At 40.1% G+C, this 21,466-nt stretch overlaps 1 protein-coding gene across 1 annotated transcript in view; it reads left to right on the forward strand.

Annotated features, from left to right (window-relative positions):
- The window catches only part of CNOT1 (CCR4-NOT transcription complex subunit 1), a gene marked incomplete in the record, with an annotated part of 753,971 nt that overhangs the window by 488,584 nt on the left and 243,921 nt on the right, over positions 1–21,466 (forward strand). Inside the window, 2 exon segments of the mRNA XM_053702424.1 lie at positions 4,838–4,968; positions 11,252–11,548. Of these exon segments, the coding sequence (XP_053558399.1) occupies positions 4,838–4,968; positions 11,252–11,548 (428 nt within the window).

Below are 21,466 nucleotides of genomic sequence, written 5' to 3' on the forward strand. Positions count from 1 at the left end.
GCACAACAGAAGAAAGGAATTTATCAGGTAAGCATAAATTATGTTTTTGTTTCTAAATCCATTAAGAAGGCTATGTCTGTTATTCCTCCTTCTAGTAAACATAAAAAGTCTTTTAAAACTTCTCATTGTTCAGATGAATTTTTAAATGAACATCATCATTCTGATTCTGATAGTGGTTCTTCTGGTTCAGAGGATTCTGTCTGAGGTTGATGCTGATAAATCTTCATATTTATTTAAAATGGAATTTATTCGTTCTTTACTTAAAGAAGTATTAATTGCATTAGAAATTGAGGATTCTGGTCCTCTTGATACTAAATCTAAACGTTTAGATAAGGTTATTAAATCTCCTGTAGTTATTCCAGAAGTTTTTCCTGTTCCTGGTGCTATTTCTAAAGTAATTTCCAGGGAATGGAATAATTTGGACTGGAACAGGGGCTGGGGTTTTATTCAAATCTCTTCATTGTACCAAAGAAGGAGAATTCCTTCAGACCAGTTCTGGATCTAAAAATATTGAATCGTTATGTAAGGATACCAACATTCAAAATGGTAACTGTAAGGACTATCCTGCCTTTTGTTCAGCAAGGGCATTATATGTCTACAATAGATTTACAGGATGCATATCTGCATATTCCGATTCATCCAGATCACTATCAGTTTCTGAGATTCTCTTTCCTAGACAAGCATTACCAGTTTGTGGCTCTGCCGTTTGGCCTAGCAACAGCTCCAAGAATTTTTACAAAGGTTCTCGGTGCCCTTCTGTCTGTAATCAGAGAACAGGGTATTGTGGTATTTCCTTATTTGGACGATATCTTGGTACTTGCTCAGTCTTCACATTTAGCAGAATCTCATACGAATCGACTTGTGTTGTTTCTTCAAGATCATGGTTGGAGGATCAATTTACTAAAAAGTTCATTGATTCCTCAGACAAGGGTAACCATTTTGGGTTTCCAGATAGATTCAGTGTCCATGACTCTATCTTTGACAGACAAGAGACGTCTAAAATTGATATCAGCTTGTCGAAACCTTCAGTCACAATCATTCCCTTCGGTAGCCTTATGCATGGAAATTCTAGGTCTTATGACTGCTGCATCGGACGCGATCCCCTTTGCTCGTTTTCACATGCGACCTCTTCAGCTCTGTATGCTGAACCAATGGTGCAGGGATTACACAAAGATATCTCAATTAATATCTTTAAAACCGATTGTACGACACTCTCTAACGTGGTGGACAGATCACCATCGTTTTGTTCAGGGGGATTCTTTTGTTCTTTCGACCTGGACTGTAATTTCAACAGATGCAAGTCTTACAGGTTGGGGAGCTGTGTGGGGGTCTCTGACGGCACAAGGGGTTTGGGAATCTCAGGAGGTGAGATTACCAATCAATATTTTGGAACTTTTCAGAGCTCTTCAGTCTTGGCCTCTTCTAAAGAGAGAATCGTTCATTTGTTTTCAGACAGACAATGTCACATCTGTGGCATACATCAATCATCAAGGAGGGACTCACAGTCCTCTAGCTATGAAAGAAGTATCTCGAATTCTGGTTTGGGCGGAATCCAGCTCCTGTCTAGTTTCTGCGGTTCATATCCCAGGTATAGACAATTGGGAAGCGGATTATCTCAGTCGCCAAACGTTGCATCCGGGCGAATGGTCTCTTCACCCAGAGATATTTCTTCAGATTGTTCAAATGTGGGGACTTCCAGAAATAGATCTGATGGCCTCTCATCTAAACAAGAAACTTCCCAGGTATCTGTCCAGATCCAGGGATCCTCAAGCGGAAGCAGTGGATGCATTGTCACTTCCTTGGAAGTATCATCCTGCTTATATCTTTCCGCCTCTAGTTCTTCTTCCAAGAGTGATCTCCAAGATTCTGAAGGAATGCTCGTTTGTTCTGCTGGTAGCTCCAGCATGGCCTCACAGGTTTTGGTATGCGGATCTTGTCCGGATGGCTTCTTGCCAACCGTGGACTCTTCCGTTAAGACCAGACCTTCTGTCATAAGGTCCTTTTTTCCATCAGGATCTCAAATCCTTAAATTTAAAGGTATGGAGATTGAACGCTTGATTCTTAGTCAAAGAGGTTTCTCTGACTCTGTGATTAATACTATGTTACAGGCTCGTAAATCTGTATCTAGAGAGATATATTATAGAGTCTGGAAGACTTATATTTCTTGGTGTCTTTCTCATCATTTTTCCTGGCATTCTTTTAGAATTCCGAGAATTTTACAGTTTCTTCAGGATGGTTTGGATAAAGGTTTGTCAGCAAGCTCCTTGAAAGGACAAATCTCTGCTCTTTCTGTTCTTTTTCACAGAAAGATTGCTAATCTTCCTGATATTCATTGTTTTGTACAAGCTTTGGTTCGTATAAAACCTGTTATTAAGTCAATTTCTCCTCCTTGGAGTTTGAATTTGGTTCTGGGGGCTCTTCAAGCTCCTCCGTTTGAACCCATGCATTCATTGGACATTAAATTACTTTCTTGGAAAGTTTTGTTCCTTTTGGCCATCTCTTCTGCCAGAAGAGTTTCTGAATTATCGGCTCTTTCTTGTGAATCTCCTTTTCTGATTTTTCACCAGGATAAGGCGGTGTTGCGAACTTCTTTTGATTTTTTACCTAAGGTTGTGAATTCCAACAACATTAGTAGAGAAATTGTGGTTCCTCCATTATGTCCTAATCCTAAGAATTCTAAGGAGAAATCTTTGCATTCTTTGGATGTAGTTAGAGCTTTGAAATATTATGTTGAAGCTACTAAGACTTTCCGAAAGACTTCTAGTCTATTTGTTATCTTTTCCGGTTCTAGGAAAGGTCAGAAGGCCTCTGCCATTTCTTTGGCATCTTGGTTGAAATCTTTAATTCATCATGCTTATGTCGAGTCGGGTAAAACTCCGCCTCAAAGGATTACAGCTCATTCTACTAGGTCAGTTTCTACTTCCTGGGCGTTTAGGAATGAAGCTTCGGTTGATCAGATTTGCAAAGCAGCAACTTGGTCTTCTTTGCATACTTTTACTAAATTCTACCATTTTGATGTGTTTTCTTCTTCTGAAGCTGTTTTTGGTAGAAAAGTTCTTCAGGCAGCTGTTTCAGTTTGAATCTTCTGCTTATATTTTCAGTTTTTTTTTCATTATAAAATTTAAATTATTTTGGGTGTGGATTATTTTTCAGCGGAATTGGCTGTCTTTATTTTATCCCTCCCTCTCTAGTGACTCTTGCGTGGAAAGATCCACATCTTGGGTAGTCATTATCCCATACGTCATTAGCTCATGGACACTTGCTAATTACATGAAAGAAAACATAATTTATGTAAGAACTTACCTGATAAATTCATTTCTTTCATATTAGCAAGAGTCCATGAGGCCCACCCTTTTTGTGGTGGTTATGATTTTTTTGTATAAAGCACAATTGTTCCAATTCCTTATTTTTTATGCTTTTGCACTTTTTCTTATCACACCACTTCTTGGCTATTCGTTAAACTGATTTGTGGGTGTGGTGAGGGGTGTATTTATAGGCATTTTGAGGTTTGGGAAACTTTGCCCCTCCTGGTAGGAATGTATATCCCATACATCACTAGCTCATGGACTCTTGCTAATATGAAAGAAATGAATTTATCAGGTAAGTTCTTACATAAATTATGTTTTACCCCCGCTTCATGTGACAGCCATCAGCAAAACACAAAATGCATTTATGAATTTTTGCACATGCCCAGTAGTAGCTGGTGCCTCGTAATGTGTATAGAAAGACACTGCACATTTTGATAATATAAGTGAATTGGAAATGTTTTTTTGTGAGCTCTATCTGAATCATGAAAGTTTTTAAAGTGCCATAAAACATTTTGAGTAATGTGCATATTCTAAAAGGGTCAACTAAGATAAAACAGTGTGTGTTTTTTAAAAAAAAGGTATTTTAAATACATTTCCAAAAATCTGCAAAATTACTAGCACAATAGTGTTCCAAAGTGAAGCTTGCTCCAGCCCCCTTTCCAGTGTCTTACCCCAAACCCCGAGATATAATGTTGTAAAGTGTGCATATGAGGATAATTATCTATGCAAGTAAGGTGGGGGGGGGGGGGTTAGGAGGGACATCAGATACTGTTGTTTGTTGCCAAGAGGCTAGCTTGTTTCCATGAGGATAATGTCACATGCTTTATGAAAGTTTCAGCATTATACTGTGCACTTCTTTAGTCAGGTGCCATGTGACTCTGCCCCCTACCGTGCATGTGCAAGAGTGAATTCTGCTATAGCTATTGCCTGTATTGCACCTTCCATATATTGAAATGTACAGGGTGGAGCTTGCTGCAAACAAAACTATGCCTGAATTAAAGGGGTTAATGCGGGTTAAAAAAAGAAACTTTTTTGCCAGAAAGCTTTGGCTGCCTTATATATTTAGAGAATTGTTTTATGTCCCTTTAAAATGGATATGAAACCCACAAATTTAACAATAAAGGACCACCAAAGTCTTTTGTAATTGACAGAGCATATTATTAAAAATATATTCCAATTGACTTATTTTATCAAATTTTTTTCTTTCCCATGATATTCGGTGTTGAAGAGATACCTAGGTTGGCATCTGAAGCATTACATGGCAGGAAATAGTGCTGCCACCTAGTGCTCCTGCAAATGGATAGCATTCTTGTAAAACTGCTGCCATCTATTGCCCCAGTAATGGGCTGGCTTCTAAGCATACATCCATGCTTTTCAACAAGATACCAAGAGAACGAAGAAGAATTTATAATAGAAGTAAAATAGAAAAAAAAAATTGCATGCTCTATCTAAATCATGAAAGATGATGCTTCACATCACTTTAAGTAAAATTTTGTTCCTCATTCTGTATTCTTTGCATTTCTTTTCAGCCACAGCTACTGTTCCTCCTGCTAGCACAACATGTACAACTACTGTTCCTCCACAGCCGCAGTATAGCTACCATGATATACATGTCTATTCATTGGCTGGGCTTGCTCCACATATAACACTCAATCCTACGGTAAGTATCATTAAACATGAGGTAATCTTTTCCAGATTTTTACAGTATCACATTTGGACAACAGGTTTGCCTAATGGGCTTAACTTATTGACTGGGGAAACTATTCTTACTGCATAAATGTTTTTTTAGAGGTTACAGTAATGTTTTCAGAGCGCTACATTTTCCAACATTAAACCTGGGGGGTTTCAAGTGCTAAAGAGTAACCATTAACATAGCTCATTCGTGCGATAAACAGCTGAAATTAGATAGGTCTCTTCTCTGCACTGATTTATTTCTCTTGTAAGATGTATCGAGTCCACGGATTCATCCTTACTTGTGGGATATTCTTCTCCCCCACAGGAAGTGGTAAAGAGAGCACCCACAGCAGAGCTGTCTATATAGCTCCCCCCTTAGCTCCACCCCAGTCATTCTCTTTGCCTACTCTAAGTAACTAGGAAGTGCAGTACGAGTGTGATGACAAAAATGTTAGTTTTTTATTTCTCAAGCAAAAGTTTATTTTAAATGGTGTCGGTGTGTACTATTTACTCTCTGGCAGAAAAGAGATGAAGATTTCTGCAAGGAGGATTATGATCTTAGCACTCTGTAACTAAGATCCACTGCTGTTCTCACAAGGGCTGAAGAGTACAGGAAAACTTCAGTTGGGGGAACGGTTTGCATGCTAAGCTGCATATGAGGTATGTTCAGTCTATATTTATCTAGACAGACTGTGTTTATTCTAGAAAAGGCTGGCAATATCTCCATGAGGGAAGGGTAAGCTGTATTCAGACACTTGGATAGGAATTTCAGCTTGCTTGAAGGGCTCATTTGTTACTGGTGACACTGTTAGGAAAAAAACGTTTTTGTTTGTTCAGTAAATGATGCAATTATAACGTTTTTTTGAAGGGACTAAAGGGGTCATTGTGGCTTTTTAGGGTTTTTTAACCCACATGGTTGAGAGACTCAGGTGTTTTTCTAATAGGCCTCAAAACATTGAGTGAGGTGGGAGGGGCCTATTTTCGCGCCTCAGTTGCACAGTTTCTTTTGCTTAGAGACATCCAACTGCTTCTCTAGAAGTTCCTGCTGTGTTTGAGGGCTGTAAAGGAGGGTTTTCCCCACAAATCGTTCTGAAGGGCAGGTAGGCGCCACAGCAGAGCTGTGGCAAGGTGCTGGAAGTCTTTTTTACCAGTTTTGACGTTTTTTCAATCCGGTTTTGCCATTAAGGGGTTAATTGTTTATTTGCATAGCTTTGCAAAGTTACTAAGGCTATAAGATACTACTGTAAAAATTTAGATAAGTTTACTGCTTTTTTACACTGTTTTGCAGAACTTGTGCAGCTTTTTTCTCTTAAAGGTACAGTACCGTTTTATTTCTAAGTGTTATTTACTTTGATTACAGTGTTTTCCAAGCTTTCTTGTTACATTACTAGCCTGTTTAACATGTCTGACACCAAGGAAAATCCTTGTTCAATATGTTTGGAAGCCATTGTGGAACCCCCCCTTAGAATGTGTCCCAATTGTACTGATATGTCTATAAATTATAAAGAACATATATTAGCACTTAAAAATAGGGCAATAGATGATTATCAGTCAGGAGTAAATGAGGGTTCGCCATCTAGCTCTCCCCAAGTGACACAGCCAGTAACACCTGCACAAGTGATGCCAAGTACCTCTAGTGCGTCACATTCATTTACTTTACAAGACATGGCCACAGTTATGAATACAACCCTCACTGAGGTTTTATCCAAACTGCCTGGTTTACAAGGAAAGCGGGACAGCTCTGGGTTAAGGAAAAATGCTGAGCCGTCTCACGCTTTAGTAGCCGTATCTGATATGCCCTCACAATGCTCTGAAGGGGCGAGGAATTTGTTATCTGAGGGAGAAATTTCTGATTCAGGAAAGACGCTTCCTCAGACATATTCTTATATGATTGCCTTTAAATTTAAGCTTGAACACCTCCGCTTATTGCTTAGGGAGGTTTTAGCAACTCTAGATGATATTGACCCTATAGTGGTCCCAGAGAAATTGTGTAAAATGGATAGATACTTAGAGGTTGTTTACACTGATGTTTTTCCAGTCCCTAAGAGGATTGTGAATATTATTGCTAAGGAGTGGGATAGACCAGGTATTCCGTTCATTCCCCCTCCTGTTTTTAAGAAAATGTTTCCCATATCAGACACCATAAGGGACTCATGGCAGACCGTTCCTAAGGTGGAGGGAGCTATTTCTACTCTGTCTAAGCGTACAACTATACCTATTGAGGACAGTTGTGCTTTCAAAGATCCTATGGATAAAAAATTAGAGGGTCTCCTGAAGAAAATTTTTGTTCATCAAGGTTTTTCTCTCCAACCTATTGCATGCATTGTTCCTGTAACTACTGCAGCTGCTTTCTGGTTTTTGGCTCTAGAAGAGGCTCTTCAAATGGAGACTCCATTAGAGGGAATTATGGACAGAATTAAGGCCCTTAAGTTGGCTAATTCTTTTATTACAGATGCCGCTTTTCAACTGGTTAAATTAGCGGCAAAGAATTCAGGTTTTGCCATTTTAGTACGCAGGGAGTTATGGCTTAAGTCCTGGTCTGCTGATTTGTCTAAGTCTAAACTTTTGAACATTCCTTTCAAGGCCTGAACTGAAAGTGATTATTTCAGACATCACTGGAGGGAAAGGTCATGCCCTCCCTCAGGATAGATCAAATAAGATGAGGACCAAACAAAATAATTTTCGTTCCTTTCGGAACTTCAAGGGTGGTCCCGCTTCAGCTTCCTCTGCTACAAAGCAAGAGGGGAATTTTGCCCAATCCAAATCAGTCTGGAGACCTAACCAGGCTTGGAACAAGGGTAAACTGGCCAAGAAGCCTGCAGCTGCCTCTGACAGTATGAAGGGGTAGCCCCCGATCCGGGACCGGATCTAGTAGGGGGCAGACTCTCTTCGCTTAGGCGAGAGATGTTCAGGATCCCTGGGCTTTAGAAATTGTGTCCCAGGGATATCTTCTGGAATTAAAGGGCTCCCTTCCAAGGGGGAGATTTCACATTTCTAGATTGTCTGTAAACCAGACAAAGAGAGAGGTGTTCTTATGCTATGTAGAAGACCTACATACATGGATCTCAAAATTCTAAACAAGTTCCTCAAAGTTCCATCATTCAAGATGGAGACTATTTGGACTATTCTACTTCTGATCCAGGAGGGTCAATATATGACTACCGTGGACTTAAAGGATGCGTATCTACACATCCCTATTCACAGAGATCATCATCAATTCCTCAGATTCGCCTTTCTAAACAGGCATTACCAGTTTGTGGCCCTTCCCTTCGGGTTGGCCACGGCTCCCAGAATTTTCACAAAAGTGCTAGGGTCGCTTCTGGCGGTTCTACGACCACGGGGCATAGCAGTGGCGCCTTATCTAGACGACATCTTAATTCAGGCGTCGACTTTCCAGCTAGCCAAGTCTCACACGGACATCGTGTTGGCTTTTCTGAGATCTCACGGGTGGAAGGTGAACATAAAAAAAGAGTTCTCTCTTCCCTCTTACAAGAGTTTCCTTCCTAGGGACTCTGATAGACTCTGTAGCAATGAAAATATTTTTGACGGAGGTCAGAAAGTTAAAACTCTTAACCACTTGCTGAGCTCTTCATTACATTCCTCGGCCATCAGTGGCTCAGTGTATGGAGGTAATCGGACTCATGGTAGCGGCAATGGATATAGTTCCTTTTGCCCGCCTACACCTCAGACCACTGCAGCTATGCATGCTCAAACAGTGGAATGGGGATTATGTAGATTTATCTCCTCAACTGCATCAGGACCAGGAGACCAGAAATTCTCTTCTCTGGTGGTTGTCTCAGGACCACCTGTCTCAGGGAATGTGTTTCCGCAGGCCAGAGTGGCTCATTGTAACGACAGATGCCAGCTTGCTAGGCTGGGGTGCAGTCTGGAATTCCCTGAAAGCACAGGGCTTATGGTCTCTGGAGGAAGCTCTCCTTTCGATAAACATTCTAGAACTGAGAGCGATATTCAATGCACTTCAGACGTGGCCTCAGCTTGCTGCGGCCAAATTCATCAGGTTTCAGTCGGACAACATCACGACTGTAGCTTATATCAATCATCAAGGAGGAACAAGGAGTTCTCTAGCGATGATGGAGGTAACCAAAATAATCCAGTGGGCAGAGGATCACTCTTGCCATCTCTCGGCAATCCACATCCCAGGAGTAGAGAACTGGGAGGCGGATTTTCTAAGTCGTCAGACTTTTCATCCGGGGGAGTGGGAACTCCATCCGGAGGTATTTGCCCAGCTGATTCAGCTATGGGGCACACCAGAATTGGATCTGATGGCGTCTCGTCAGAATGCCAAACTTCCTCGCTACGGGTACAGGTCCCGGGATCCCAAGGCGGTACTGATAGATGTTCTAGCAGTGCCTTGGTCCTTCCATCTGGCCTATGTATTTCCACCGTTTCCTCTCCTTCCACATCTGGTTGCCAGAATCAAGCAGGAGAGAGCTTCGGTATTTCTTATAGCACCACCGTGGACTCTGCCAATGAGGCGGGACCTTCTAATCCAAGGTCCGTTCACGCATCCAAATCTAATTTCTCTGCGTCTGACTGCTTGGAGATTGAAAGCCTGATTCTATCAAAGCGTGGTTGGTCATTGATACCCTGATTCAGGCTAGAAAGCCTGTCACCAGGAAGATCTATCATAAGATTTGGCGCAAATATCTTTATTGGTGTGAATCCAAAGGTTACTCGTGGAGTAAGATTAGGATTCCTAGAATATTGTCTTTTCTCCAAGAAGGTTTGGAGAAGGGATTATCAACTAGTTCTGTAAAAGGACAAATATCTGCTTTGTCTATTCTACTACACAAACGTCTGGCAGATGTTCCAGACGTTCAAGCATTTAGTCAGGCTTTGGTCAGAATCAAGCCTGTATTTAAACCTGTTGCTCCGCCATGGAGCCTAAACTTAGGTCATAAAGTTCTTCAAGGGGTTCCGTTTGAACCTATGCATTCCATAGATATTAAGCTTCTATCTTGGAAAGTTTTGTTTTTAGTAGCTATCTCTTCGGCTCAAAGAGTTTCTGAGCTATCTGCTTTACAATGTGATTCACCTTACCTTTTTTTCCATGCAGATAAGGTGGTTATACGTACCAAACCTGGGTTTCTTCCTAAGGTTGTTTCTAATAAGAATATCAATCAAGAGATTGTGGTTCCTTCTTTGTGTCTCAATCCTTCATCTAAGAAGGAACGTCTGTTACACAATCTTGATGTGGTTCGTGCTTTAAAGTTCTACTTACAAGCAACTAAAGATTTCCGTCAAACATCTTCTTTGTTGTTTATTTTGGTAAACGGAGAGGTCAAAGGGCTACAGCTACCTCTCTTTCCTTTTTGCTGAAAAGCATCATCTGTTTGGCTTATGAGACTGCTGGCCAGCAGCCTCCTGAAAAAATTACTGCTCATTCTACTAGAGCTGTGGCTTCCACATGGGCTTTTAAAAATGAGGCTTCTGTTGAACAGATTTGTAATGCAGCGACTTGGTCTTCGCTTCATACTTTTTCAAAATTTTACAAATTCGATACTTTTTCTTCTTCGGAGGCTATTTTTGGGAGGTTCTACAAGCAGTGGTGCCTTCCGTTTAAGGTCCCTGTCTTGTCCCTCCCTTCATCCGTGTCCTAAAGCTTTGGTATTGGTATCCCAGAAGTAAGGATGAATCCGTGGACTCGATACATCTAACAAGAGAAAACATAATTTATGCTTACCTGATAAATTTATTTCTCTTGTGATGTATCGAGTCCACGGCCTGCCCTGTTTTTTAAGACAGGCATATATATTTTTATTTTAAAACTTTCAGTCACCACTGCACCCTATAGTTTTCTCCTTTTTCTTCCTAGCCTTCGGTTGAATGACTGGGGGGTGGAGCTAAGGGGGGAGCTATATAGACAGCTCTGCTGTGGGTGCTCTCTTTGCCACTTCATGTAGGGGAGGAGAATATCCCACAAGTAAGGATGAATCCATGGACTCGATACATCACAAGAGAAATAAATTTATCAGGTAAGCATAAATTATGTTTTTTCCCATCTAGAGGATATCTTTGGGTTTGTCTATATAAAAAATTAGAGCTTCTTTAGAAATTGCCACAGCATTTCTTATGCTATGTCCTTTTGAGTTTCTGGGGTAGGCATGTGTGACTCATGGTTTGAAAATATATAATGCTATTTCAAATACATTGCATGATACTTTTCCTAATATTTCTTAATATTTTTTGAACATTCTTTTCAAATCCGATTTTAATTTGACATTGAAACTGTATTTGCATTTTTACAGATTCCTCTTTTTCAAGCTCACCCTCAGCTAAAGCAGTGTGTTCGTCAAGCCATCGAACGTGCTGTACAGGAACTAGTCCATCCAGTGGTTGATCGTTCCATCAAAATTGCCATGACCACCTGTGAGCAGATTGTACGCAAAGACTTTGCTCTAGACTCTGAGGAGTCTCGAATGCGTCTGGCTGCTCACCACATGATGCGCAATCTTACTGCTGGCATGGCCATGATAACCTGTCGGGAGCCATTACTTATGAGCATTGCTTCCAACTTGAAGAACAGCTTTGCCACTGCTCTGCGGGTAAGGGTGTGGCAGTTTACAATTAAGAATACGTATCTTTCCCCTTGGGTTTTAAAGGCTAAAAAAAATGTTATAGTTCTCCTTTTGGCTTGATTAATGAATCTTAGTGGAATAAAAATTTTCATAAAATGTTTGCAAGGCTAAGTACATTGACATTAAACATGTTTTAATCCTAATTGTCCAGTATGATTAGTGACCAACCCTGTTACGCGGTTTAGAAAACGTGTTAACCAGGAGACATTTGGACTAAAAAAAAAAAGGCTAAGTTATATTATGCATATTCTATACAATTATGATCGATTAATGTTTTCTCAGCCTTTAATCATCAGATGGTTCAGTGTAATGTTTTTTCATTTCTCAAAATTATACTGCACAGAAAATACAGATTTGGTTTGTTTTGATGTACCAGTTATTAAAGTGCAAGAGGGGTTAGGTAAGGGAACCAAAAGGTTTAGGGTTTATTTAGCACTCATCCCTAAAATTGTAGAATTTAAAAAATTGAATTTTTAATAGTAACCATTTAAAAAAACCAAGGAGAATCCTTGATAATGTACCCTCGCTGAAACTGTGCACCTAGCCCCCCTGTTTCCTGGCTGATAGCAGCTCCCTCGGCTTCAGGTGTCAGGGACTAGGGACAGTAATAAAACCAAATGTAGATGCACAACAAAGTGCTTTCCATGAGCACAAACGCGTTTCGGCTGTATTAATCAGCCTTTCTCAATGTGAACAAGTAAGCCGAGGCCCGGGTGCCACCCCTTTATGTAGTGCTGGTAAGGAAGTTCATAACCAATCCCTATCTCACGTTGACGTCCGCCCATTCAGTGACCGTGGTAGGCGCGATTGTCATTTGCGGCGTAATTGGATCCAACATTTTTTGACGTACCAATCATTAAGTCTGCAGTGTTACAATGGGGACCGGCTGGTCTATCAGATAACAATCCTTTGTAAATATCGTCATTGGATGTAGACAATGGCATAAGTCCCTTTTTGCAACTAGTTACTGCTTAATCTATAGGTTGTTATATCATTATTCATATGTATGACTAATATACACATATCCATAGGCATTATTTGCCGGCTTAGGTGCTGCATGGCTACTTATTTGCTGGCTTAGGTGCTGCGTGGCTACATCAGAATCATAGTATCAAACTAATGTGGCAATCCATGTGTTATGTCAGTATATCCTGTCTCTATCAAGGATTGATATATATATATATATACATGGTCGTTATCCAGCGGTTTAGGTGCTGCATGATTAGATCCAGTCCATGTTATGGAACCTATGTGGCAATACCTATGTTAGTTGTTATGTGTTATCCTTCTATAGATATTTGTTTATTCCTTAGCGTATGGTCAATAAGAGCATATTCTCCCTATGTTAATTTAATACAGTATCCTTTCTATTCAGTACGCTGTATAATCCCTTAAGGTTCCCCCTTAATTTTGTACTGTGTGAGCGTTCATAGTGGAGATTATTATTATCCTATTTCTCAGACATATTTCCTACCTCTCATTGTACGCCTTAGTACATTCCGAATTACTTGAGCATATACAGATTTATAATAAAACATAAGTTTTGGTTCATTATCATTTAAGGGCCCAATATACTAATTTCGGAGTACGGAGTTTTACTAGGTTGTAACTATGTTTCATTTTCTAAACCTCACTATACATATTCTCCTATTCAGGTGCTGCTCATTTAATTGCATTAGTATGAAAATACATATACAATGTAAAAGAAGCTCATATGTGTAGTAAATGGTATGAATCATATTTTTGAGGGTAGTGACGTTAATCTAAGTCATTGGCAGTTGGATTCCAATTTGGAACATTATAAGGGAAATGGTAATGTGAACTTCTCAAAAATATATAGCACTACGGGCGGCACTTTAAAAATGTGTTGTCCGTTGTTATTAATTTAAAGACAATTATTGATGAATATCTTAGTATAGTATAAATTTACAGTATCATCAGATATACTTGTCTGTTACATTAACTTCTGAATACATGCAACATTAGAAGTTGCTAGACAACACATGAAGATGAATTTTAAAATTAGAGACCACCTATTTCTGATTTTTCTACCAGTCTGACAGGAATACCCAATAATTGTTTGCTTCGTTCATCCCATGTGGCATAACAGAGTTTAATTTAAATATCCAACCTGTTTCTTTTTGTAACAGAGCATTTTCGGTGTTGCCACCTCTGATGCCAGGTTTAACCCTTTCAATGCCCCAGCATTTAAAGGATGTTGTTTTGCCTGCATGATGTGACAGAAAATGTCTAGCTACACTAGTTAGTTTTTTGCCATCTTTTTGGTCCTTATGGGCATTGCGTATATTACATAAATGTTCTGTTATTCTTGTGCTCAATTTGCGTGTCGTCATCCCTGTGTAAATTAAGTTACACGAGCATGAAAGGCAGTAGATGACATTATCACTCTGGCAGTTAATGTGTTTTGATTTTCCATTTTTTTGGAAATCTGTCAGTTATAAATTCCTTTTTGCTCATAAATTGGCATGTTTTGCAATGACCACATGGTGTTGAGCCCTGATAGATTGGTTTTTTATTCCTGTTTCTATCAAAGTGACTTTGTGATAAGCTGTCCTTGATATTTCTGGCACGTCTGAAGGTGAAAGAAGGCTTTTCAGGTAGTAATCCCTTTAATCTTTCATCACTTCGCAAGACGTGCCAGTGTTTTTTCACTATTGAGCTTACAAGTTCACTTTGATTATTATATGTAGAAATGAATCTTAGGTTATTTGTCTCTTGTACACATTTTTTGTTTTTGGGTATAAGAAGATCAGACCTATTTATGTTTAGGGCTTTCTGGTAAGCCCTGGCTAGCAATTTTTTGGAGTAACCCCTTTGAAGGAGTCTGTCACGTAATTCTCGTGCTGCCTTTTTAAAAGAATCTATATCTGTACAGTTTCTTCTAGTTCTCAAATATTCACCGTATGGGAGGCTGTTAATTGTGGAAGGATGATGATTACTCTGTGCATGTAGGATATTGTTAGTTGCAGTGGTTTTCCTAAATGTTTCAGTGACCAATCCATTATTGCTTTTGGAAATTATCAGATCTAAAAATTCAACTTTACTGAAGCTTGTATTGTATGTTAGATATAATCCAAATGGATTGGTGTTAAGTAATTTAATAAATTCTTCCCAGACTTCTAACGGGCCTTCCCACACCAGTAAGATGTCATCTATATACCTGGACCAGTGGGAGATGAATTTGGTGTATTGGTTCATATGATTATTGAACACTATCATCTCTTCCCACCAGCCCAGGTATAGATTGGCATATGTGGGCGCACAAGATGTGCCCATTGCGGTGCCACAAATCTGTAAGAAAAACTTATCATCAAAAACGAAGTAATTATGTGTGAGTACAAATCTTAATGTATTGATGATAAATTCTTTTGTCTGAAGATCCATATCAGTGTCCTTCTCTAAGAAATGAGCTACAGCTTTAATTCCCCACTCTGTTTTAATGCTCGTATAGAGGGATTCTACATCGCATGTAATTAGAATAGACTTATCTGTTATGGCAATATTTTGCAACTTATTTAGGATGTGCATTGTGTCCCTAGTATGTGATGGTAGGGCTTCCACAATTTTCCTTAGTCTAGCGTCAACATATCTGCTTGCTCTTTCTGTGAGTGATCCCATCCCTGACACTATTGGTCTCCCGGGCGGACAGGAGATATTTTTATGGATCTTAGGCAGTAAGTACATAGTGGCTACTTTCGGATTAGTAACTGTTAGATATTTATATTCCTTTTGGTCAATGATCTTATCTTTGAATGCTGTATCAATAAGTTTTTTGTATAACTCTAGAAAATTCTCTGTGGGATTCCCTAATAGTTTCTTGTAATTGGAGTGATTAGACAGTTGTTTCATGGCTTCAGAGATATACATAGTGTTTGGCCATATCACTATATTACCCCCCTTGTCACTATTTTTTATTTGGACATCAGTCCATTGTGTCATTTGGACTGATGTCCAAATAAAAAATAGTGACAAGGGGGGTAATATAGTGATATGGCCAAACATTATGTATATCTCTGAAGCCATGAAACAACTGTCTAATCACTCCAATTACAAGAAACTATTAGGGAATCCCACAGAGAATTTTCTAGAGTTAGACAAAAAACTTATTGATACAGCATTCAAAGATAAGATCATTGACCAAAAGGAATATAAATATCTAAGTTACTAATCCGAAAGTAGCCACTATGTACTTACTGCCTAAGATCCATAAAAATATCTCCTGTCCGCCCGGGAGACTAATAGTGTCAGGGATGGGATCACTCACAGAAAGAGCCAGCAGATATGTTGACGCTAGACTAAGGAAAATTGTGGAAGCCCTACCATCACATACTAGGGACACAATGCACATCCTAAATAAGTTGCAAAATATTGCCATAAAAGATAAGTCTATTCTAATTACATGCGATGTAGAATCCCTCTATACGAGCATTAAAACAGAGTGGGGAATTAAAGCTGTAGCTCATTTCTTAGAGAAGGACACTGATATGGATCTTCAGACAAAAGAATTAATCATCAATACATTAAGATTTGTACTCACACATAATTACTTCGTTTTTGATGATAAGTTTTTCTTACAGATTTGTGGCACCGCAATGGGCACATCTTGTGCGCCCACATATGCCAATCTATACCTGGGCTGGTGGGAAGAGATGATAGTGTTCAATAATCATATGAACCAATACACCAAATTCATCTCCCACTGGTCCAGGTATATAGATGACATCTTACTGGTGTGGGAAGGCCCGTTAGAAGTCTGGGAAGAATTTATTAAATTACTTAACACCAATCCATTTGGATTATATCTAACATACAATAAAAGCTTCAGTAAAGTTGAATTTTTAGATCTGATAATTTCCAAAAGCAATAATGGATTGGTCACTGAAACATTTAGGAAAACCACTGCAACTAACAATATCCTACATGCACAGAGTAATCATCATCCTTCCACAATTAACAGCCTCCCATACGGTGAATATTTGAGAACTAGAAGAAACTGTACAGATATAGATTCTTTTAAAAAGGCAGCACGAGAATTACGTGACAGACTCCTTCAAAGGGGTTACTCCAAAAAATTGCTAGCCAGGGCTTACCAGAAAGCCCTAAACATAAATAGGTCTGATCTTCTTATACCCAAAAACAAAAAATGTGTACAAGAGACAAATAACCTAAGATTCATTTCTACATATAATAATCAAAGTGAACTTGTAAGCTCAATAGTGAAAAAACACTGGCACGTCTTGCGAAGTGATGAAAGATTAAAGGGATTACTACCTGAAAAGCCTTCTTTCACCTTCAGACGTGCCAGAAATATCAAGGACAGCTTATCACAAAGTCACTTTGATAGAAACAGGAATAAAAAACCAATCTATCAGGGCTCAACACCATGTGGTCATTGCAAAACATGCCAATTTATGAGCAAAAAGGAATTTATAACTGACAGATTTTCAAAAAAATGGAAAATCAAAACACATATTAACTGCCAGAGTGATAATGTCATCTACTGCCTTTCATGCTCGTGTAACTTAATTTACACAGGGATGACGACACGCAAATTGAGCACAAGAATAACAGAACATTTATGTAATATACGCAATGCCCATAAGGACCAAAAAGATGGCAAAAAACTAACTAGTGTAGCTAGACATTTTCTGTCACATCATGCAGGCAAAACAACATCCTTTAAATGCTGGGGCATTGAAAGGGTTAAACCTGACATCAGAGGTGGCAACACCGAAAATGCTCTGTTACAAAAAGAAACAGGTTGGATATTTAAATTAAACTCTGTTATGCCACATGGGATGAACGAGGCAAACAATTATTGGGTATTCCTGTGAGACTGGTAGAAAAATCAGAAATAGGTGGTCTCTAATTTTAAAATTCATCTTCATGTGTTGTCTAGCAACTTCTAATGTTGCATGTATTCAGAAGTTAATGTAACAGACAAGTATATCTGATAATACTGTAAATTTATACTATACTAAGATATTCATCAATAATTGTCTTTAAATTAATAACAACGGACAACACATTTCTCCAACATAGGTGTGTCCGGTCCACGGCGTCATCCTTACTTGTGGGATATTCTCTTCCCCAACAGGAAATGGCAAAGAGCCCAGCAAAGCTGGTCACATGATCCCTCCTAGGCTCCGCCTACCCCAGTCATTCTCTTTGCCGTTGTACAGGCAACATCTCCACGGAGATGGCTTAGAGTTTTTTAGTGTTTAACTGTAGTTTTTTATTATTCAATCAAGAGTTTGTTATTTTAAAATAGTGCTGGTATGTACTATTTACTCAGAAACAGAAAAGAGATGAAGATTTCTGTTTGTATGAGGAAAATGATTTTAGCAACCGTTACTAAAATCCATGGCTGTTCCACACAGGACTGTTGAGAGGAATTAACTTCAGTTGGGGGAACAGTGAGCAGTCTCTTGCTGCTTGAGGTATGACACATTCTAACAAGACGATGTAATGCTGGAAGCTGTCATTTTCCCTATGGGATCCGGTAAGCCATGTTTATTAAGATAGTAAATAAGGGCTTCACGAGGGCTTATTAAGACTGTAGACTTTTTCTGGGCTAAATCGATTCATTATTAACACATATTTAGCCTTGAGGAATCATTTAATCTGGGTATTTTGATAAGTTTATATCGGCAGGCACTGTTTTAGACACCTTATTCTTTAGGGGCTTTCCCAAATCATAGGCAGAGCCTCATTTTCGCGCCGGTGTTGCGCACTTGTTTTTGAGAGGCATGACATGCAGTCGCATGTGTGAGGAGCTCTGATACATAGAAAAGACTTTCTGAAGGCGTCATTTGGTATCGTATTCCCCTTTGGGCTTGGTTGGGTCTCAGCAAAGCAGATACCAGGGACTGTAAAGGGGTTAAAGTTAAAAACGGCTCCGGTTCCGTTATTTTAAGGGTTAAAGCTTCCAAATTTGGTGTGCAATACTTTTAAGGCTTTAAGACACTGTGGTGAAATTTTGGTGAATTTTGAACAATTCCTTCATATTTTTTCGCAATTGCAGTAATAAAGTGTGTTCAGTTTAAAATTTAAAGTGACAGTAACGGTTTTATTTTAAAACGTTTTTTGTACTTTGTTATCAAGTTTATGCCTGTTTAACATGTCTGAACTACCAGATAGACTGTGTTCTGAATGTGGGGAAGCCAGAGTTCCTTCTCATTTAAATAAATGTGATTTATGTGACAATGACAATGATGCCCAAGATGATTCCTCAAGCGAGGGGAGTAAGCATGGTACTGCATCATTCCCTCCTTCGTCTACACGAGTCTTGCCCACTCAGGAGGCCCCTAGTACATCTAGCGCGCCAATACTCCTTACTATGCAACAATTAACGGCTGTAATGGATAATTCTGTCAAAAACATTTTAGCCAAAATGCACACTTATCAGCGTAAGCGCGACTGCTCTGTTTTAGATACTGAAGAGCATGACGACGCTGATAATAATGGTTCTGAAGGGCCCCTAAACCAGTCTGATGGGGCCAGGGAGGTTTTGTCTGAGGGAGAAATTACTGATTCAGGGAACATTTCTCAACAAGCTGAACCTGATGTGATTACGTTTAAATTTAAGTTGGAACATCTCCGCGCTCTGCTTAAGGAGGTATTATCCACTCTGGATGATTGTGACAATTTGGTCATCCCAGAGAAACTATGTAAAATGGACAAGTTCCTAGAGGTCCCGGGGCTCCCAGAAGCTTTTCCTATACCCAAGCGGGTGGCGGACATTGTAAATAAAGAATGGGAAAGGCCCGGTATTCCTTTCGTCCCTCCCCCCATATTTAAAAAATTGTTTCCTATGGTCGACCCCAGAAAGGACTTATGGCAGACAGTCCCCAAGGTCGAGGGAGCGGTTTCCACTTTAAACAAACGCACCACTATACCCATAGAAGATAGTTGTGCTTTCAAAGATCCTATGGATAAAAAATTAGAAGGTTTACTTAAAAAGATGTTTGTTCAGCAGGGTTACCTTCTACAACCAATTTCATGCATTGTCCCTGTCGCTACAGCCGCGTGTTTCTGGTTCGATGAGCTGGTAAAGGCGGTCGATAGTGATTCTCCTCCTTATGAGGAGATTATGGACAGAATCAATGCTCTCAAATTGGCTAATTCTTTCACCCTAGACGCCACTTTGCAATTGGCTAGGTTAGCGGCTAAGAATTCTGGGTTTGCTATTGTGGCGCGCAGAGCGCTTTGGTTGAAATCTTGGTCAGCTGATGCGTCTTCCAAGAACAAGCTACTTAACATTCCTTTCAAGGGGAAAACGCTGTTTGGCCCTGACTTGAAAGAGATTATCTCTGATATCACTGGGGGTAAGGGCCACGCCCTTCCTCAGGATCGGCCTTTCAAGGCCAAAAATAAACCTAATTTTCGTCCCTTTCGTAGAAACGGACCAGCCCAAAGTGCTACGTCCTCTAAGCAAGAGGGTAATACTTCTCAAGCCAAACCAGCTTGGAGACCAATGCAAGGCTGGAACAAGGGAAAGCAGGCCAAGAAACCTGCCACTGCTACCAAGACAGCATGAAATGTTGGCCCCCGATCCGGGACCGGATCTGGTGGGGGGCAGACTCTCTCTCTTCGCTCAGGCTTGGGCAAGAGATGTTCTGGATCCTTGGGCGCTAGAAATAGTCTCCCAAGGTTATCTTCTGGAATTCAAGGGGCTTCCCCCAAGGGGGAGGTTCCACAGGTCTCAGTTGTCTTCAGACCACATAAAAAGACAGGCATTCTTACATTGTGTAGAAGACCTGTTAAAAATGGGAGTGATTCATCCTGTTCCATTAGGAGAACAAGGGATGGGGTTCTACTCCAATCTGTTCATAGTTCCCAAAAAAGAGGGAACGTTCAGACCAATCTTAGATCTCAAGATCTTAAACAAGTTTCTCAAGGTTCCATCGTTCAAGATGGAAACCATTCGAACAATTCTTCCTTCCATCCAGGAAGGTCAATTCATGACCACGGTGGATTTAAAGGATGCGTATCTACATATTCCTATCCACAAGGAACATCATCGGTTCCTAAGGTTCGCATTCCTGGACAAGCATTACCAGTTTGTGGCGCTTCCTTTCGGATTAGCCACTGCTCCAAGGATTTTCACAAAGGTACTAGGGTCCCTTCTAGCTGTGCTAAGACCAAGGGGCATTGCTGTAGTACCTTACTTGGACGACATTCTGATTCAAGCGTCGTCCCTTCCTTAAGCAAAGGCTCACACGGACATTGTCCTGGCCTTTCTCAGATCTCACGGATGGAAAGTGAACGTGGAAAAGAGTTCTCTATCTCCGTCAACAAGGGTTCCCTTCTTGGGAACAATAATAGACTCCTTAGAAATGAGGATTTTTCTGACAGAGGCCAGAAAAACAAAACTTCTAGACTCTTGTCGGATACTTCATTCCGTTCCTCTTCCTTCCATAGCGCAGTGCATGGAAGTGATAGGTTTGATGGTAGCGGCAATGGACATAGTTCCTTTTGCGCGCATTCATCTAAGACCATTACAACTGTGCATGCTCAGTCAGTGGAATGGGGACTATACAGACTTGTCTCCGAAGATACAAGTAAATCAGAGGACCAGAGACTCACTCCGTTGGTGGCTGTCCCTGGACAACCTGTCACAAGGGATGACCTTCCGCAGACCAGAGTGGGTCATTGTCACGACCGACGCCAGTCTGATGGGCTGGGGCGCGGTCTGGGGATCCCTGAAAGCTCAGGGTCTTTGGTCTCGGGAAGAATCTCTTCTACCGATAAATATTCTGGAACTGAGAGCGATATTCAATGCTCTCAAGGCTTGGCCTCAGCTAGCGAGGGCCAAGTTCATACGGTTTCAATCAGACAACATGACAACTGTTGCGTACATCA

Source organism: Bombina bombina, chromosome 1 (genome assembly GCF_027579735.1).
Source record: "Bombina bombina isolate aBomBom1 chromosome 1, aBomBom1.pri, whole genome shotgun sequence".
NCBI lineage: Eukaryota > Metazoa > Chordata > Amphibia > Anura > Bombinatoridae > Bombina > Bombina bombina.